We start from the raw sequence: 15,791 nt of genomic DNA, 5'->3' as shown, positions 1-15,791 counted from the left end.
TATGTTTCTTGTTTATCGTTAACAAATAACTTAACTAAACGTGTTTTGTTAATTCAACCAAATCACTTTTTCCTGTGTTGCAGTGGCATATGACTTACGAAAACCACGTCGTCATGATTGTATAATATTGAGTATTGAAGAGAGGCTACTATTATTGTATACTACAGGCAAGCTATTGATACTAATCTGAAGAACATGTTGTGGTTAGAGCAAGCAAGCAAATATTCAGCAAGTCATTGGCATATTTTCATAGAAGCCTACTAGAAGTTGATTGGTTTTTGATGTAGTGGCTAAAGCATACATGCCTCTTTCATTTGTCCTTTATTTTAAACATCGCACCACCTAAATTTCATCTCGCACCCCCTCAGGACCACTAGATGGTTAAGCCGCTGTATGAGTCCAGGCACAAAAGCCTCGTTAGGCTGCAAAATGCAGTTCAGGGACTCTTCGAAAACGGTCAACCCTTAAACTCCACAAGATGCATGAGTATTATATGTAATTTGCATATGAAATAGTACAACTACAATGCTAACCCAGAACCTTCAGAACACTGTTTTGTGATGTAATGACACTGAAATGTGAGCCTTTACCTAGTAGTGCAGCCTTGAATCTGAGACACTAAAGCTAGTGAGGCACTATCAACTACAGTATATTATTTCCTTGTGTATAGGAAGTACTTGAAACTAGTACAAGTTGATTTTATTTAATCACGAGTTTTATTTTGTAGTTATTGTGACTAAGAGCGTCCTATTCAGAAAGAAAAAGTGAATTCATAAAGAGACAGACCACCAATAGAACCTATTGGGAACTTGTAGATCATTTCTCAATAGCATTTGTGAAACTTCGTGACTTAACCACACTTGTATATTTCATAGACATTGTTGGAACTTCTGTATTTGACTTACACATGTATTTTTATCCATAGTGTTTGAGAGGGCAATTCTTCACAATGTGTATTTCAATATAAAATATTTAATATTCCATTATGTCTGCCTGATTCCGTTTTCTATAACTGGAAACGAACTTGACTTAGAGACATACAGTATAACAATATAGAGGTCATTGTTGATTTTAAATCCCAATACAGTTCTTAATGCCATTACAACGGAAAATACGTAGCCTACATAAATAATTTGAACATTTCCTACATACATGAATTTATGTTAAAGATTATGGCATGAAACAACTTTCCCGTTTGTATAATGTACTTTTAAATTATATTAATGAGATGTATAATAAACACTGCATGTAGAAATAATTTAAAAGTGTAATGTCTAGCTTCTCATATGTAAAATAATGCCTAGGTTTAAGTTCACTCGTTCATGTGCATTTTGTAATGTCTTACTGGAAGGGTAACTATTTTAGTATATATGTAGTTTCAGGCTCAATTATTATTCATTCTGTGTTAATTTCATTCAACACTTCATTAATAAGACATGATATTCTCGACAGTATAATCTCATATAATAAAATGACCAAAGGTGTTTGACGGGCCCATTGAACCATTCTACTACAATAGTATACTTCACGTGCATTTTTCTTTGAGCACAGACATTTATCTCTAGATTGGAAAACGTGTTTGATACTTAATACCTTGCGCGTCTTTATTGCGCATAGCATGGTATGATAGATAGTGATGATCTATGCGTGTTCCTGATTAATGAAAAGTAGATTACTACAAGGAAACTAGAAGGAACTTAACAAAACAGTGTTCTTAGTGTTCACGTTCAGATAACCCTGCTTGGTGTTTTGTGGTTTCAAGCTGACTAATTGTTCCAGTCTAGTGCTAGATGTCTATGGTTATCAGATATTAACTTCACAATTTTAGCTTTTGTTGATCACTTTCACAGAAAGAACTGTAGGGTCAAGTGCCCATATTTCGGATAGGTTCCTAATTTCGGATACCAAGAAATTTCCACCTTAGAACAGCAGCGCCGAAGTGCAGATAGTGCCAACTAACACACTACTTCATCCCCCAGTTTCACCCTTGTGCGTGACCTTGAGCAATGTTTCTTTAGTGTGTGGCTGATATTTTTTACTTTTCTGGAGTTTTGATATAATATTTCACCATCCAAACTTAAGGCTTCCAACTAGAAGATTAGTATTTATTCAATTCTGTCTAAATTTTATATAATCTTGAGAGATTCAGCAATCATTATTACGTAATTTCAGTCATATTATTTCAGAGGGGGATCGCACAGAATCGCCATATTGAATATGCAACTGGGTTTCCTAATTTCGGATGCTACACGGGTACCTAATTTCGACTATCCGAAATTCTGCACCCTTTCCAAATACTCATTAGTAACCCTATCCGAAATTAGGAAATACCCTATCCGACATTAGGCAACCTTTTTGTCAGACTAAAAATATGCATACAATTCTTTGTTTCATAAAATATACCAAGTATTTCTTATATATGTTAATATAACTTTCAGAAACATTAATAAATATATGTTCAATGTTTATCAACACATTTATGGCTTATTTTGTTTACATTTAGGTACTGAAAATCTAATTTGAAATTAAGTATCCGAAATATGGGCACATGACCCTATGAAGAGGGTTAGCATTAATGATTTACTTACATAAATAACTATCATGTGCGCAAACAGTAGTAAGTTAGTTTGCAAATTTAAACTGTCCTAGAGCAGAACATAGTGCCACTTGCTAAACGATATACACGAGGGACAGTCAAAATAAAACCTTAATTTGGTTTCGTTTTTTATCTTTTAGATTTTTGCATGTATTGTTGCACAAGTTTGCTGCATTTTAGAATATATATCAAAGGGTAATCTACATATATTTTCAAGTCTTTAGGTAGTGCCTGTGTATCTCAGGAAGAAGAATCTTTGGGATGCACGCGCAGTCACTTATGGCCCATTGCGACGGTCTTTCCACCCATCTGCCAGCGAACTGAAGGCATTGTCGTACTTCTCCCTCCATTCGTAAACTTGCTGGCGTGGTAATCATGCATGGATTTATTGAATGTTCATTTGCCAGAGAATTTCTATACGTTTTAGGCTTCCAGAGGGCAAGAAACCACTGATCTTCACTAGTGCAAGTGTATGAAGGAGGCGCCATCTTTAAAAATGACGGAAATGGTATTGTGAAGCTCAGTTGATCAGTGTTGCACCCTTGTAGTCGTTTTGTAAATAAAAGTTGATACCTGTTACTTTGATCTGCATACAGTCTGTCATATAATTTTTATCGAACTCTTTAACGCTTTCATTTGACTCTCCCCCGTAGTAACTGCAAACGCTTTAGAATTCACACTTGGAAATCTCTGCTGTGTAAACGTACATTAATAATGGAGACAGGAACATGATTGACCTCATGCATCTATGCAAAACCAGTCAATCACGTGAGCGTTTCGCAGATCAACCACCTGGAGCGCTCGCGTAGCAATCGTTCTCCACAAAAAGCAGCATGCGAATCAAGTTGTATCCTTTGCTTCAATTGTTACGAAACCAGCGTCTTAAGATTATAGCGTGCAACACAAAGAAGCCAGTTTCGAGAGTGCATATGTACAGTACCGTTATGTACTTCTAAATATGGCTTGATTTTGTTTCCTTATTCATAAGACGTGTAATGCGATCCTCAAGTGGGTTGAAATCTTTACCAAACATGGACGCTTGATTCTTACACTGTAGTTTACAATATTGTTCGGTTCTTGCAATGAACCAATTCTATTTAGATTATAGTTCACGGGAAATGACAAATCGACTATTCTAGAAGTCCACGATTTACTGGAAATGCTGTATTATCAAGAAATAACTACTTTTCAGTTAATATGAACTTGCTCCAGAGTTATCATACGTCCTCTTTTCCTCACACACGTTCTCTTACGTAATAGAAAGAGAATCCAGGTTTTCTAGCAAACTATCTAGCCTTCCTAAACCCGAAGGTTTATGGCTGCAGCAACACAGGCCTTCCATCTGTCCCTATCTTGAGCAAGATCTATATACTCTTTCCATCCCTACCGATTTCCTTTAGGTTCATCTCAACGTTATCCCTCCAGCTTCGCCTTGGCCTTCTACATTCCTCTTACCATCAGGTTTCCCAACAAGAATCCTGCAAACTCTTCTTTCCTCTCTCATTCTTGCCACATGGCTTGCCCACCTAAATCTTCTTGATACAATTATTCTCATAATATCTGGACAGGAATACAAATTGTGCACTTAGTTCTACATTTCTACATTATGTTGCCTTCCCCACTCACCTGTCTCCTCATCCGGATTTTCTACAAATCCTTAACAAAAATTTTAAAACGTTAAAAATGAGTATAGCAAGTCACAGCATGCTCGCTAGATGTCACGCTAATCCGAGAGCGAATACGATGATCACTAAAATCGATACTCAACGCCGTTGATAGCGATATATAGGTCGATATCAAAAGTTTGAAGACTGAGTTGTTAGAAAACTGTCTTCAACTGTGTTTTTAAGACCTTTCTGTGAGAAGTTTTAATGAACTTCCAGAAGACAATGTACAAATGAACATGCTTCAAGTTGTAATAAAGGACAAAAAAGTTTATGTTCAAATATGTTCCCTCATTTATGCTAATCCAAAACTCGAAATACATTAAATCAAGATTGATGCACTTTTATTACCCTACATGAATTGATACCCTTCAATGTGTAATTTTATCATCTTTGAAATGATTTTTTCTGATCTTCACAATTAATGCATTTTCAGTGCATCAAACTGAAAATCAACTTATAAAAGTACCCTTTTATGCATTTCTGCGTGTATTTTGACACAAAAAATTGCATCATTTGCAGTTGGAGTCAACATATACAGTATGTGTCAATTGACACGTTTTGGATTTTGTGTAAAGGTATGTATGTATATGTTAATTCATTTAAGTTTTTTGCTGAACATTTAAAGAGAGCTAAGAAGTCCTTCGTCTTTTTCACTTAACAAAATATGATTACCAAAACTTTATATTCGAGTGCTAAAATAATGGCGAAATCATTGTTAGGGAAATGCAAATGTATACAATATATCAAGCAATATTTTCTTTAGAATTCGATGTTTCATTGTCATTACAAGTTAACGAAATATTAAACAAAAACAGATTTACAAGATGTCTTCAGTGTCACAGCGATTTCATGCATTTGGTCATGACATAGCTTTTAGACCGTACGGAAAGCTTTATGAATTATTAATTTAAATGTCCATGGCCAGTTTCCAGAGGATAATTGCAATGCATCTTGGGTACTTTCCTGTTGAGGTTTGGGCAAGTGATTGGTTCCCTATTTTAAGTGCAGCATATCTGAAACTTTAGCATGTATTGGATTCGCTTAGTGCCTATGGATAATAATCTATGTATATACTGAAGCGCCTACAATTTGCTTTACTACAATTATTGGCATTGGGTAACTCTTTAAGACGACGAGCATTTATTGAAGTGTAAAACTACTTTCAACAGTAATTTTGATAGATTTATATGATAATATTTAGAAATCACTGGCCGATCACTTAAATCATGCTTACCTCATCGAGATAACATTAAAAGCCCAAGAATTTTCATAATATTCTGAAATAAATCACTGTTTACTTATTCTTAATGCATAATTCGTCACATTGTTCAATATCCATTACAAACACAAAATATCACATCATTTTATATACATTGTTTAATCTTTTTTCATATTTTCATAATTATGACCCTCACACTCAAACTACCTGTCGTCAACTAATGCGTGTAGTTCTAATGCCCTAACTTCTAGATTTGTACGGAACTTAGTTCTAACCTTGAAAGCCTTTTAAATATGCAAATAGGTATTCTATATGAATTAATCTTGGATATTTCTCGATATTTAACACTAAAATGTACCCACAAACGTCAACAAGTCTTTGTAAGGAAGAAATGTGTTTTGTGATGAGAATTATAACACAGAACACTCAAAAACATTGGAATAACTAGACTTCCTATAGTATCAACAGTAAATATGGCAATTGTATTTACGACAAGTTTTAGTCAATTCAATAATTTTCTGTGTATTCAAGGTTTCTGAAATAAGACACTACGTATTTCTTAAAAATTTATGTTAACGAATCTCAAATTTATCCCAATATGGATCTTTACCATTAAATTACTACGGCCAATTGTCTTAACTTCTGTTATACTGAGCATAACCTAGGGCAGTATTATTTTAATTGTATCCATGACATCATTTCCTGGACCAGCTGCTTCAAATGTTACTAGAACTAGATAACTGAAGTAACCTTAATGTAATCAACCACATTATAGTTGCAGTAATATAGTTGAGTACTTTCTCACATTGTTCAATAAGTCTAGTGTATTAAGAAATTAATTGAACACTTGCATTCAGAGAAATTATTCTAGGGTGACATCTGTTAATATATATATAACCACAACAATATTAGAATATGTTGAAAATGTAGGTATCGTACAATTGAAATTAAAAGCGGCATTTATAAAAATACTTTCTTTATTTCATTTTGTATTGGTAAACACGTGATTAACCTCATGAGGCTTGTGTTAAGAAACCCATTGGATGTGTCGACTCATAAGTTAGAATTCGAATGCATTCGATGAGAATGTGATGTGGATGATGACGCTGATGTTGCAATGAAAATCTTCCTAGCGCATGTTGACGTCATGGATGATTCCTGGAATTACAACAGTACTCATTTAATGATTTGTATATTTATAAATTTAGCATTTTTACGGTTGTGTCTATATACTACAATGTTAAAAATTATAGGATATATATATATATATATATATATATATATATATATATATATATATATATATATATATATATATATATATATATATAACCTTTTTAGAACAGAAAAGTATCGGTAATTGACCTTTTAAGGACCTAAATGACATTGTAATATTTGCTTGCCCTTAAAAGAACGCGTGCAATCAGACGATTGCATAGATTGAACGTTTGTTTGGCAAAAACAGACGACAGATCACGTAGTGGCGAGAACTGTACCAGTATAGACGACTGTCCTATAAGGTTAGATTCAAGTTGAATTCACATTCTAAGCTGCATAGCTTCATGTTATAACAATTTGGATTCTTACCGGAATAGCCGGCCCCCGTGGCGTAGTGGTTAGCCCCACATTGCGCTACAACCCCAAGGGTCGTGGGTCCGAATCCCGGCTTGCGTATTGATGTTTGTGAGTGTCCATTCATCAATTTAATCATATCATCACTCATTCCATCTTCGCAAATTTGAAAAGTGGCACAAGAAGCGAAGTAAAAATAAAGCAAATCAATCAATATTACCGGAATAATCTTTAAGATATTGAACAAGAAATTATTTGTACATTTGCAAAAACATTTTATGATACAATGGTATCGGGTTTTATCAGTGAAAAATTACAAAGGGGGTGAAAATACGCCACACTCACAAAAACTGTCTTAAATGGGATTCGAATCCATCATCTTGTTTGAAAAGACAAGTAAATTGCGTGATAGAACTTTTCTTACCTTACAAACTAAATGAAACTTCTAAATTTAACCATAGATGGCCTTGCCGTAGCCAGCATATCCAAGACCAGCGTATCCAAGACCGGCTGGGTATCCGGCGTATCCAAGACCGTATCCGGCGTAGGGAGCAGCGTAGGCGGCCTTAGCTACGGGTGCAGCGTAGGCAGCGACTGGTGCGGCAGCGGCGTAAGCTGGGGCAGCATAGGCGGCAACGGGTGCAGCGTAGGCCTTAGCGACTGGGGCAGCGTAGGCCACTGGGGCGTGTGCGATGGCGGGTGCGTGGTAGGCAGCGTATGGGGCGGCAGCGTAGGCTGGTGCAGCGTAGGTGGCGGCTGCTACTGGTGCAGCGTAACCACCGTAACCAGCGTAACCCAAGCCACCCAAGCCGTAGCCGTACCCAAGTCCAAGGGCACCCCTCTTGTCCTTCTTCTCTTCTTCGGCGAAAGCGACAGCGGCCAAAGCCAGAACGATAACTGCCTGCGGAGGAAAGGAGGTAGAATCAGTACAATGATAAATTGGCTTTGTGGTAGACATTTTAAATATAAATGTTGCTGCAGTGCTTCATTATTGAACTCAATGGGTAAAGAAAAAAATATGTTTCCAAAAGTCGAACGTAGATGGCAGCACTACACCAAAGAACGTAAATTATTAATAAGATAACCAAAGATGATGGAACGAAGATGAAATATGAATGAAAATATAACAAATAAAGATTATTAACACAGAATAATGATAAATTGATAAAGGGGATGTATGCATGTATTAATAACACCACAACCCTTTCCCCCAAAATAAATCCACTGAGAAACTTTACGCCATTTTGAAAACGTCAGCCATGTTGAATCACTAAGTACAGACTCTATCCTTTTGACAAAAAAACATTGAGTGCATTATGTGGAGTGTAAAATTTCTCTACATGGATCATTTCTCTCATAATTTCAGAATGAAACGAAACAGTATTATAATTTGGACTGAGAAAATGTTAAGTTGATGAGCAATGGATAAAACTTGAAATAAACTGCGGATCGATGCTAACAAAAAATATTCTTGCTTTTAAAGCCTATTAAGTCTAGGATTATTTGACGAAATATCACTCTGAGAGGAAGAGATAGTGTTTCGATTCTACTTTCTAAATTCGCCCAAATATTCGTTCTGAACCCTGTTGCTAAAATGCTCCTTCGCAGTATACCTATAGTTCTGATTTGCGTTCATTTTCTTCAAAGAAATCAAGTCGTGTATTTTACATTTCTGTATTTTTTTTAGAGCTTTAAGACCAGTTTACGGGCACACTACTAGCACAGTAGGTTCAAGTCTAACCTTGCTGTTTTGTGATACCGTATCTTTTTTTTTTAATGCAACTTCACACGTATAGATGCCACTTTACTTCAATTATATGTTACTCTGTTCTTTCTCTAGCACAACAAGGATATATGAAGCGTTAATTTGCAGCTTTGAAAAAAAATATATCAGGTTCATTTTCTATCACCAGCAAAGTTAGTTGATGCTTACTATTCAGTCTTACTTAGATATCTTTCGTCTCTTTTAGGCTAAATTTAAAGATGATACTTCTTATTTCGTCTAACTTTGCGGATATAAACACCACTTTCGACAGTCGTGACAAACCGCCTGACTCTTGACTATCCCGCCATGACAAATGACTAACGAATTACTGTGACACATACGAAGGCAGAGTCTTCTACAGACTGGAACTTCGAGAACTTCATTAAACCGCCATGATCCAGGTATGCGAGGTGATTAATGAGCTAATCATATCTGATGTAGATGAATCTACATGCACTTTAGACATTAGACAGTCACGTGACTGTGATAGCCAATCTGCGTGCTTGTAATGAAGCTTCTTATAACGAAAACATTCCCTTCAGGAAATCTGGCAACGTCGATACCCTGTTTATCTGTCAGCTGGGCCGTCAAATGTGTCTAAGTCTTTCTATCTGCATAATCCTGGTTTGAATCAAGGAGAAAAGTAGTTCATCATGAAAATTACAGTGAGAGAAAAGGCACAGAATGTAGAACATTTAAGAAGCACAAAAATGACAAAGAGAACCTAAGATGTATATCTCAACCATTGACACGTTTAGATCGTCTTGAGCGAACGCACCCAAAAATTTCAGCAAAATCCGTCCACAACTTTCCCTTGACAAATCTCCCAACTTGTAGGAGGATACCAAACAGCTTTCCTTATGCAATTTATGTCCCTGATGGTTATGCTGAATGACTCAAGAGGCATCAGAAAGCTTTAGCTAGCACAGGAACCGGTTTAGCACGCATTACTGCTCCTTGCAATGAAAAGAAAAGTCCGTTTCTAGACCAAGTTCAACCTTTGCCAGTCTGAGCAGTGTTGCCAGCTACTTTTTCAAGAATATCCCTACAAGTGAAGATTCGCAAAAACTCCCTACGCCATAAGTTTGGGTATTATTACCGCGTTTTGGCTCAAAGCCAGACCTTCTTCGCTTATCTTGGTCTTCTAGGTTTGATTTTGGAGACGAATTAAATACATATTGTCTTATACTACATGTCTAGTACGGTCAATTTCGATGGGTGTGTGCCCTTTTCCAAAGACAAATGTCGATATTTCACAGTGTACGTAGAAATGTGTTAAAAGTTTCAATTGTTGCTGGGAAATACATGGGGACAGGGGCTCGTAGCCCCCCAAAATAAATTATGGAATTAGGAAAACGTCAAAATTTAGGGTTGACTACAGAAAATGAAAGCACAGTCACCACACGTGCGAAATTTCTGAACACACCACCATTGTTGCCAATCAAATTTGCTCTATTTCCAGTAAGTAATTAGAAGTTGAATATTAGAGATGTCTTGCTTTCATAAAACTGCTTGGAACGGCGGTTTTGTCGCAATAGCAATATTCCTTGTGCGATATTCAAAATATAAAAGTGTGTCCTTGGCGGAGTGGTTAGCACAGAGCGCTATGACATCATCTTTGCGATTAGCCAACAGTAGCAGTAAACGAAGTAAAATAAACGAAAGCAATCAATCAAAAGTGTCTGCGATGCAGTTTAATAGAATGACGAGGACGTTGAATGTTTTACCTCGCAACCTCAGGTTTCACGTTCGAGTCCCGGTCTGTGAATCATTTTTCATCAGTTTCATCTAATCACTCATCCTTGTCGTCGCGATTAGTCTACGGAGGCAGACAAGTGACGTGAAGCAATAAAAGCAACTGCATGATTCGGCTGAAAATCTGTATCATTGATTTGGTGAAATTTGCCGACGGTTGACAACACTGAGTCTGGCGAACCTGATGACTTTTTCCTTCCTTTCCTACATCGAACGTTTCGCAACGTAATGTCTTCTGGATTGTTTTCTGCACGTGACACCGTGCCACGTTACCTAACCGTGAAGGCAGAAATCGTGTTTCCGAGGCGTGATCAGAATACCTGATCTGCTCCACCTTGGACAGAGGTTGTCCTAGAGCAAGCGTTGAACCCTGCAACCACGACTGATCGGCATGCGAAACAGGAAATGCAACGACAGCTTCTGTTCATTCTCTGATCCCGATTTGACACGCAGTTGTTACCGCTCGAAACCAATATTCGGAAAGTTACTTTGTAGAAGTAACCTAGTTATAGTTCTTTGGTTCAAAAAGTAATTAGGACTGTTAATTATTTGGTTCAAAAGTAACGAGATAAAGTTACTTTGTTCCAAAAGTAACAGAGTTAAAGTTACTTTGTTCGAAAAGTAACAGAGTTAAAGTTACTTTGTTCGAAAAGTAACAGAGTTAAAGTTACTTTCTTCGAAAAGTAACAGAGTTAAAGTTACTTTGTCCGAAAAGTAACAGAGTTAAAGTTACTTTGTTCGGAAATTAACAGAGTTGAAGTTACTTTGTTCGAAAAGTAACAGAGTTAAAGTTACTTTGTTCGAAAAGTAACAGAGTTAAAGTTACTTTGTTCGAAAAGTAACAGAGTTAAAGTTACTTTGTTCGAAAAGTAACAGAGTTAAGGTTACTTGGTTTGAAAAGTAACAGATTATTTGTTTTAGAAAGTAACTGGGCTACATTTACTTATTTTTGAAAATTAACTCAGTTACAGTTACTGTCTCTTGAAGAGTAACTGTAAGTTACATTCGTAGTTACTTTCTGCTCGCAATTTTTTGTCAAACAAATTACAGACATTTAATGATCATTGATTGCAAGAAAATCAATATATGAAGACTTACATTAACTTATCTACGTTTCTAATAGCTAATATAAGTGTTCAATTAATTAAAACAGATGAATCAAATTGGTTTGCTTGCTTATTTTAATTCGAAAAATCGTTCGTATACTTTACATGCGGTGGCATCAATTCGACTTGCACATGTTTCTTGCTCTTCCATCGCGCTACGACCCCAGGGGTTCTGGGTTCGAATCCCGGACTGGATGTTTGTGAGCGTCCATTCATCAATTTCATCATATCCTCACTCATCCCCATCTTCGCAAATTAGCCAAAAGTGGCAAAAAAAGCGAAGTAAAATAAAGCAAGTCAATCAATCTTTCTCTTCCATTCCAAGCTATACAAGATGCAGTCCCTCGACAATGATTGTTTTTCCTATCTCGATTACTATAATAAACAATCAAGAAGCCTAGGTTCTTTGCTTTAAACGATTCAACAAAAATACTTTCACCTTAGCATCCAGTGAAGACAAGTAGTTGCCAATGTTACCTCTTTCCCCGCATTATAAATTTTGAAGTTAACAACTGAAGTGTATAAAAGGAACTGTTTATAATATTACTTCTATTGCAAAAAAGTAACTCGGCTACAGTTACGGAACTAGTTAATTCCAAACACTGCTCAAAGACTTGGCAACTCAAATGTTTCATGTTGTGCAACACTGCAACAAACAAATCTATAATCTTGTGTTCATGACCTAACCTATCTTGCTGTGGCTGAAGAGGCAATTACTATTAGAAACAAATTTAACAACAGACATGTGAGATGCAATTAAAGAATAATGGTGGTAATTAGCACAAATTATGCTTTCTTGTTGATTTATTTTAGTGTTTATGTAACATAAAAGCTGCTTTCAGCCCTCCTTCAGAATTCAACACGTTGTTCCTTACTAGCGACAGTAATCATAATTATTATAAAGTATAATTTTTGGTGGGCGAATTTGTAACGCATGTGGAAATATTGACTCATCAAACGTATGAACTTTGAAAATTTTTATTTGATTTAGTTTAGTTAGCGTCAGATATCTGCCGCTTCTGCATAATTGCCACGATGGGAATGAAATTAATAAAGAATCAAGCTCAAACACACGTGGCCTGCAAGATTGCAGTTATCGTGATGTAAAAGGGATTGTAAAAATTTACAAGATCCTGCTTCGATTATTTGACCAAATAAAGCCCTTCCACCAAGAAAATCCTGCTTATTGCTATATAATGTTACTGTTTAGGAGTTACGATAGAGGCAAACCCACTTTATGTAATGTGGAGTGCCATCAGTAAATGTTGCCAACATCTGAGAACAGGATTACCTATTTCTAGGTACAAAATTTCCCCTTTCATACCATTTTCCTATCGCATTACAAAAATTAAAACAGGCAGTCAAAACTTCACTATTATTATTATTAGCTAACCCAAAGCAAGCATTAATCCACAGAAATAAAGAATGTGAAAATTATTGATATCAAATTATAAACTTTGTAAAAAAATAAACAAAATTAAAATTTTATGAGAATGGCTACCTCATTAGGTTTATACTAATTGTGTTATTAGATTAATTTTAAAAATCAAATATGTAATGGAAAGATATTAAATGTTACAAGCCGAGAATATTATTTTGGTGCGTATATTTTTACAGCGAAAGTCTTGGAAAGAATGTAATGTAGTGTGTGAGCTCGCTGATTTCTTCGCATTTACATAGTTTTTTTTTTAAAAAAAACAAACATTTCTCTTTTCCCTTTTCACTTAAAATTATACCTAAATTTTGAAAAAATAAAATTTTAGCGTCAATTGAATTAGTGTAATTATGCATTAATCTTGAATGAAGATATACAATATTTAGAAAATCAAGACTTATATTGGCATTTCACTAAAAACGTGCACATCCTTTGTAATAAGTACTAATAAACTGAAACTTTACTATTACAATTGCATTTAAGAGTGTGACATTTATGTTCCAAAATTAAGTAACAGGTAAATAAATTTAATTTTCACTCCTGCGCCATCTATTAAAGGATTGCTCTACCGAAAACAAGTTTTTTTAATATTATCATTGATGCAGTTAAAACATAAATGATAAATATAAGTTTAATAATTGAATACATAGATGGCAGCAGTGGAAATATTTGTTTATATACTCTAGAAAAACACAGAAGAGTACAGACAATTATAATTTTGTAGAGCGAGTTAGTAGGATTAATTGTTAACTGCGCAGTACTAAAGCGTTTCATTTCCTAAATGTAAATCTTTGAGTTGTATCTATGATAAATCCAAGTGCATACGTAACATATTTTTAAATATTTCTTCAAGTTCAGGCCCCATAGTAAATGAATGTGGTCTTATATTTTTGTGGTTCATTGACGTTTCAACGTTTCAGGAGCAAATAACGAGTTACGCTACACATGTACGGTATATCTGTGTTGAATCATTGAACAAATAGAAATAGTGTATGCAGCCACATAAAGTATACATTTTACATTACTGTTTACTACAAAATATATGCTTATGTGAACCTTACAAAAAGAAAATTAACAAGCTATATTTTTTTTCGGAAGTTATAATTGTCAAGCTTAAAGTTAAAAAATAGACTCAATTTCTTCAAGAACACATTAACTGTACTGACCTTAACCAGTATGTAGTAATACTTGAATTAATTTGTTTATCAAATAGTGCAGCACTTTCGATTTGTAAAGCAATCAGAAACAACTTTTACACTGAACTAATAAACAGTTTCATTTGAATGGAAATGTTATTGTAATTAAGAATGGTTTAAACACTATTTATTGTAAAAGTTTAAAATAATTCTAATGAGTGAATTACTTTCGAACTTAAATTAAGAATTCAATAATTGTGCCCAAAATTAAGTTATATTTTAAAAAAAAGTTAACATATATATTGGTTTAATCCATTTACTGACTTTGTAACGCGGAAATTAGGTTCGTTTAAATTTCGAAACTGAATCCTGAATCTACATTTTTGTGGTAATATTTACACGACGAAAGGCTTGGAATGTAATATATTAACACCGGCCTATTTATTCAAATTTCCTACAATTTAGAAAATTCTAAAACGGAATTGTTTGTACTTTTGAGTTTCCTGTCACTAACTTGTCTCATAATATAATAAGAGAAAGAGATTAATTCTGAAAGTAAAAACTAATGTAAGAATAATTCAAATTCAATATTTGTGACGAAAATTATGTTTTCTTAAAAGTTAAAATATTGGTTTAATCACTTCTATTGACATACCCGGTGAAGGCGCATAGTGGTTCCGATCCCACATTAAACTGTTGGTCCAGTCCCGATTAGCGTATCTGTGCATAAAATGGACTCAAAAACAGAAACTCAAGCCTTTTACTGACACTGTAACGAGGAAATAAGCTCATTTGAACTTTGAAACTGATTCTAACACGGGATTACTTGAATGATGAGACACGACACACACACACACAGACAGAGAGAGAGAGAGAGAGAGAGAGAACAACAAGGAAGTCGTACTAAAGCCAAACGGGAAGACACAAATTCGGTACGTACCAAAACCTTCATGATTGTAGAGTAGTTGGTGGTTTTTCCTTGTAGTTTGCAGAACTTGCCAAAGAACAGATGTGGTGCCGTGCCAAGGGTCTATCTTCACTTTTATATCATCCGAAGCGAAGCACTTTCGCCGGCTCCGCCCTCGCCAGCCCCGGTGACCTTCGGGCCTTTCTCTTCCAATGCAGAACTTCCCTGCCGACGAGAGCAGAACCAACCAAAATATCCCACTCGTACTTTCATTTTCACACCACTTGGGCAAACCTCCCTTCATGCTTTTTTTTCTCGTTTTGCACGCTGAGGGGGGCAATTAGTAAAGTTCTCATCCATTTAGCTTGGAACCTTTTTTTCCGCCATTAAAAGGTCTTACCGTAATTGTATTGTTCTCTTGGCTTCTTATTTTTACTTGCTGATGAAATATGCAAGCGGTTGGGACACACTCGGTATGTGTGCAGGGCGGGGGACTTTTTTTTATTGCTCGGTTTTTGTTGCTGTCATTGTTCTTGTTTATTCCATCACCACGTTTGCAAAGTTTCTGGAGGTCCATCATGAACAACGAAACGGAACCTTGTTCTTCAGCGTTGTAATTATGAGCTTCTTTTC

The 15,791-nt window shown here is 35.6% G+C and overlaps 1 protein-coding gene across 1 annotated transcript; it reads right to left on the bottom strand.

Moving 5' to 3' along the window:
- Nucleotides 1–6,441: 6,441 nt before the first annotated feature.
- On the bottom strand, nucleotides 6,442–15,273 carry LOC145980664 (uncharacterized). The gene is made up of 3 exons (XM_083113717.1): nucleotides 15,192–15,273; nucleotides 7,479–7,955; nucleotides 6,442–6,640 (listed from the first exon to the last, which is right to left on the bottom strand). The coding sequence occupies exons 1-2, from the start codon at nucleotides 15,201–15,203 to the stop codon at nucleotides 7,506–7,508; spliced, it is 462 nt and encodes a 153-aa protein (XP_082969843.1). The 5' UTR covers nucleotides 15,204–15,273; the 3' UTR covers nucleotides 6,442–6,640; nucleotides 7,479–7,505.
- Nucleotides 15,274–15,791: the final 518 nt, after the last annotated feature.

Source organism: Lepisma saccharinum, chromosome 28, assembly GCF_977018435.1.
Source record: "Lepisma saccharinum chromosome 28, izLepSacc3.1, whole genome shotgun sequence".
Lineage (NCBI taxonomy): Eukaryota > Metazoa > Arthropoda > Insecta > Zygentoma > Lepismatidae > Lepisma > Lepisma saccharinum.
This window is presented reverse-complemented; position numbering and strand designations above follow the sequence as displayed.